Below are 5,526 nucleotides of genomic sequence, written 5' to 3'. Positions count from 1 at the left end.
TAAAGGATTTATGAGAATGATTTTTTTTACTCATAATAATTAGATCCGCGAAAATAAACTTTATTTTCATATAAACTTTATTTACAGAGTCAAAGATTTAAAATCTAGCGTCGTGACTATCGAGTCAGGAAGCGGCTTGTGAAAGGCAGACACATCAAGCTCATGAAATGCATTGAAGTAAAGGGTAGGCGGCAAGCGTCCACATGCTTAGTATGAGAAGCATGCCTTCATCACATTTTTTTTAAAAAAAAAATATTTTACTTTAATTTCTTTTATTTGAAAAAAGTATGCAGTTTTAAAAATTGAATTTTAATTCCTCAATTGTACCACAAAATTATATAAAGGCTTTGGTATTAAAATGGAATGGATATGTAATTAATTTTTTATCTAATTGCATATTACCCTTCAAGTTGGATTTAGGTTCAATTTGGGACCATATACCTCCAAACATTTTTAAGATTTATTTTTTTACCCCATAACTTCTATTATATATTTAAAAACTATATTATTTTTATTTTTAATCCCTCCGTGTTTGTAATTTAGTTTCATCCCCTATTATTACCTAAGGGTCTGTTCGATAAAATTAAATATTTTGGTAGTTTTTAGTCATTTTAGTAGCGTTTAGTTGTTAGTTGTTCGAGTAACTTTTCATGAAATGCTAAAAGCTAAACGTTACATGAGTTAATTTTCTATAACACGTTACCTTAACTTCTAAATGCTAGTCCAAATGCTATATTGCCGTACACTATAAAAAAAAACGTTTAACATTTTCACCATTCAAAAAGCTAAAAGTTACTCAAAAAAATTATTGTCGAACACCGTCTAAATGATATTTAAAAAGCAATTAAAATTGAATGATAAGTTCCTATTCAAAACTATTCAGAGAGGTCAGGATTCGAATCTTACTATCAGTGTTAAAATTCCTCCAATAACAATTATCCTCCAACTTGTAACTCTTGTAACACATGGAAAAGAGAGATTATACCTATTTAATTTTGTCAAGGACACAAGAAAAAGGTGGAAGACATGTACGTACGTTACAGTAACATTTTCTGGTTTATCACCAGTTTATTTTTTTATATTGATTGGATTAATAGACAAAGGAGCTTGGTTAGATCGTTAAACGACCTCGATCCTTTCGGTAAAGGTAAAAATACAAATTTGATATCTAAAAGCGTATACAAAAACTCATACGCTCTATCCAAAAGATTACACCTTCCAGTTACTTAAAAAAAAAAAAAAAAGGACATAAGAGAAAAGTGAAGATCACACTGTCCTTTCTTCCCACGCCAGTTAAGATACTTGTCCCCTTGTGCAAATCCTTTGGTAGAATGGTGACAATAGAGTATCATTCACAAAAATATATCAAAGAATCTCAAATGTTTACTAATCACCAAATAGGAATATATACAGTTTTGTATTTTACTGAAGTAATTAATTAATAATTCAATTTCAAATTAAATTACAATTGAAGAAGAATAAAGTTTCTTCGTACCTCTTTTTTACTTTTCTTCTTATAATATTAAAAAAAAATTAAAACGGAAGAATTTAATTCCATAAACTTTCAATAATTTTCTTTCCTTAATATACATTTGTTAAAGATTTACCTACACAGTTTGTACAATTAGTGCAAATAAGAGCATGCGTTTTTGTTTCCGTGATATTTAGATTTTTTAATAAGCACACAATTGTTTTTATTTTTTGGATACATAGAAGGTCCAATGGATTGAAATAACTTTATAGGATACATAGCAGAGGACAATGGACTATACAGCGGAGAGTAACAGCCTTCCTATCTGAATAACATTCACTAAATTGATAATAACTTTTATAGTGGAGAGGAATAAAACTCGAGACCTCAAACTCGCAACATCTTTTACAAGAGCTAGAAAGACTAACCAGAGTACACCTGGTTGGCAGGGTTCAACCAATTATTAAATTTTTTGATACTAATAAAATTAATTTAAATTTTTTAGTATAAAGTATATAATTGATGGAATCTTATTAAAATTAAAAAAAAATGAAGAAAAAAAAAAGATTTAGTAGAAGAGAAAATTAGATAATGTGAGACTAAGATGTATTACCACACTTCCGACAACAGGCTATAAGATGGGTTAAGAAAGCCCAAAAACCATCTATTTTGATTACTAAATAGAGTAATAACGTGTCAACCAACCATTACCCTTTAACTCAGGTTTAATCTAACTTGCTAATTAGCTCTATAGCTATAGATTATTAACCATGGTGTTTAATTACACTAATGTACTCGATAATGATTGCTCAGTTGATGGAAACACAATAATAGATATATAGGAAAAAAGTATTAGCTATTGCTAATAGTACCATTAAAGGAAGAAAATAATGTCATAGCAGAAAAAAGAGAGGCTAAAGCACTTCCATTGGACCCATATCATGTCTCCTCACTAGACCAAGATGATGTGATTTTTATATATTTTTCTTTAATTATTTATTTTTTTATGAGGAAAAAAAAAATCTCTTCCTCTTGAGTCTTGATCAATATTTCTTTCTTTCATCTTCTCTAGTCCAAAATAAAATATTTATATTCTTTTCTTTTCTTTTCTTTTTCTTTCTTTCTTGAGATATACTAGAAACTCACTGTTTCTAGTGATCATGTCAAGTAACAAAGGGAAAGATATAGCAGAAGGGTCATCAAGATCAGGTGGCGGTGGTAACGGTGGTGGCGGTAACGGTAATGATCAGCAAAACCCACCTCCGCTAAGCCGGTACGAGTCACAAAAACGGCGAGACTGGAATACTTTTGGTCAGTACTTGAGAAACCAAAGGCCACCAGTTACATTAGCTAATTGCAACGCCACACATGTTCTTGATTTTCTTCGATACTTGGATCAATTTGGGAAAACGAAAGTGCACTTACAAGGGTGTGTGTTTTTCGGACAGCCGGAGCCACCAGGCCCTTGTACTTGCCCTCTGAAACAAGCTTGGGGTAGCCTTGACGCGCTGATAGGCCGCCTTAGAGCTGCGTATGAAGAAAATGGTGGGTTACCAGAGACAAACCCATTTGCAAGTGGAGCTATCAGAGTTTATCTTCGTGAAGTCAGAGACTCGCAAGCTAAAGCAAGAGGAATTCCTTATAAGAAGAAAAAGAAGAAGAGGAATATCCCTATTAAAGCTAGTAATGAGAGCTCAAGTTTTCCCATGCAGTAAATCTTGTTTGGTTCCCTAGAAAAAGGAAAACGATGGTAATCAATTATTTTTATTTTTATTTCTATAGTTATGGATCTACTACGTCAATATATATTCATTGAAGTAATTTAATTAATCAATGGGGAAATTGGATTGCAGATTAAATTTTAAATTTTAAAATTTTTTTATTAGCTGATTTTTCTGCAATAAGAAAAGTTGGGAAAATGTGAAGGGGAAAATAAAACAAGAAATTTAATTAATCTAATTTTCATTCTTTTTAGACTGTGAATTACAATTCAGAAAGTTAATGCATTAATTCCATTGTCTTATTTTCATTTTTAAACCCTAGCTAGGCCAGGTGCTTCAAAACCCTAATTTGTGCAGTGGGTATTTCAAAATAGATAGAAAGAAGAAGGTAGCTATAGTTATAGTTATAGTTATAGTTATATATATATATATATATATATATATATATATATATATATATATATATATATAACTTTACCTCGATAACTTTAAATAACTGTTAGATGCTATGATTATGGTGTAAAGACCTCTCTTTTCTCTCTCTTAGTCTCTCTCATGCAAGATCACAGTCATTCATATATATATATATATATATATAGCTCTTTTGGGATTCTTGCACAATCTTATTCCCACCATGGATATGGACTCAACATCTGAGAATTTACAAGAACTAATAATATATTCAATATATGTATAAATATATCCTTTTCAGGATCTTTATAAGAAAATTTTCCTGATTGAAGAGCACAGGACATTAAGATCATACAAAACTGCTTATTGGGTATCCTTGTTTGTTGTTAATTTCTAATTGTTATTTAAGATCTTACATATATATATATATATATATATATATATATATAATGGTTTCTAGCTGCTTTGTCTGATTCTTCATTTGTAATATTAATTTTTTGTCTCTCTTTTTTTAAGCTTCCCTCATTATGTTAAAATGTCCCTTTCTTTTGCATATGCTATATATATGTAATTTGGACTTTTTACCAGAAACAGATTGTCTAATTTGTCTGCTTAGTCAAATTAATCACAGTTTGAAATGCTACTAATACATACTACCCCACAATCAATGTTTTGTAACTAATACTGTATGTTAGCTAAGGGATTTTGTAGAAAAAAAAAAATTCTATCAATAATTGATCAAGTAAGTCAGATATCACTTGGTACATAAGTGTGATAATCAGTGGGAATTATTAAATATGTAATTAATAATTGAAACATATTTAAATTTATTTTATTTTATTTTTTCGAGAACAGCATTTTCTATTATATCCATTAAGTAGATCCAAAATCAAAACAAATATTTCTTTAATCTAAGTGCTTTCAATGCTTTTGCTTTGCCGTTATCTATAAATTATGCTTTGTCTTCTATAGCTATATCAATATTATTATAACTTGAGGGACTCTTTTATTTATTTCTTTTCAGGCCCTCAAAATTTTCAAAGTCTTCGCATTTGCCATTTCCACATTTTGGAGCTATCTCTCTATCAACTCTTCCTTTGGATTGAGTACTTCCTATTGGGATGAAGAAGCAATGTAATCTATACCTAAAACTGCGAAAGATAGGCGAAGTTGGTCAAGATAAAACAAGGGTAAGTCCAAATTTTCTCCTCTTTTTGTTCATTTTAAGTTTACTATCCTGTGAAACATACCCAAGTTTGATTTTAATTATCTTTTCCATGTATTATTTTTCGGATATATGTATTATCGATGCGAAAACTATACATATCCTCGTTAAATTTTCTCAATTTTTTAATCTTCACTAGTATAAAAACATAAATACATTGTGATATTCTATGGAAATGCAATCTAGAGAAAAAAAATTAGGTCTAAGAGTACATATTTAACCAAGTACTTGAATGTATATATATATATGTCTACATATTTTTGTGGGTCATTTTGATGCCTTGAAGCAAAAGAGGGGCAATGAAGATATGTTAATGAATCAGTTTTTCCTTTCAAAAATTTAGTATCCCCCACCTACATATAATGCAATGTCCCACATCTTCATAATGTGCTTTGATTTTTATGTTATATATCATTGGATTCCTTTTTGGATACTTCTATCAGTAATTGCATTAATCACTTTTCTTCCATTAATTAGCATACTGCCCACTTCAAAGTAATCTCCTATTTTTTCTTTTCTTCCTTCACATTTTGATCTTTTCATTGTTGTCTTTCAAATTGATAAAAACACGAAAGGATTCAAACTAAAGACCTCACACTCTCTAAATTCTTGAAAAATAATTAGTTCAAGTGCCACATTTTATGGATTCGTGTCTTTGGTGATCTAATGTTTCCATTTTTCAGATTATCCTAGCTAGA

General features: G+C 29.9%; 1 protein-coding gene across 1 annotated transcript; it reads left to right on the top strand.

Moving 5' to 3' along the window:
• The first annotated feature begins 2,476 nt into the window (after window positions 1-2,476).
• On the top strand, window positions 2,477-4,949 carry LOC105637011 (protein LIGHT-DEPENDENT SHORT HYPOCOTYLS 7). The gene is made up of 2 exons (XM_012220409.4): window positions 2,477-3,221; window positions 4,628-4,949. Exon 1 carries the CDS (start codon window positions 2,632-2,634, stop codon window positions 3,184-3,186), a length of 555 nt encoding a protein of 184 aa, XP_012075799.1. The 5' UTR covers window positions 2,477-2,631; the 3' UTR covers window positions 3,187-3,221; window positions 4,628-4,949.
• The last annotated feature ends 577 nt before the right edge of the window (window positions 4,950-5,526 follow it).

This window comes from Jatropha curcas, chromosome 7 (genome assembly GCF_041381405.1).
Source record: "Jatropha curcas cultivar XTBG-Jc1 chromosome 7, XTBG_Jcur_1.0, whole genome shotgun sequence".
Lineage (NCBI taxonomy): Eukaryota > Viridiplantae > Streptophyta > Magnoliopsida > Malpighiales > Euphorbiaceae > Jatropha > Jatropha curcas.
Note: the sequence above shows the minus strand (reverse complement) of the source record. Positions and strands in the feature narration are given on the sequence as shown.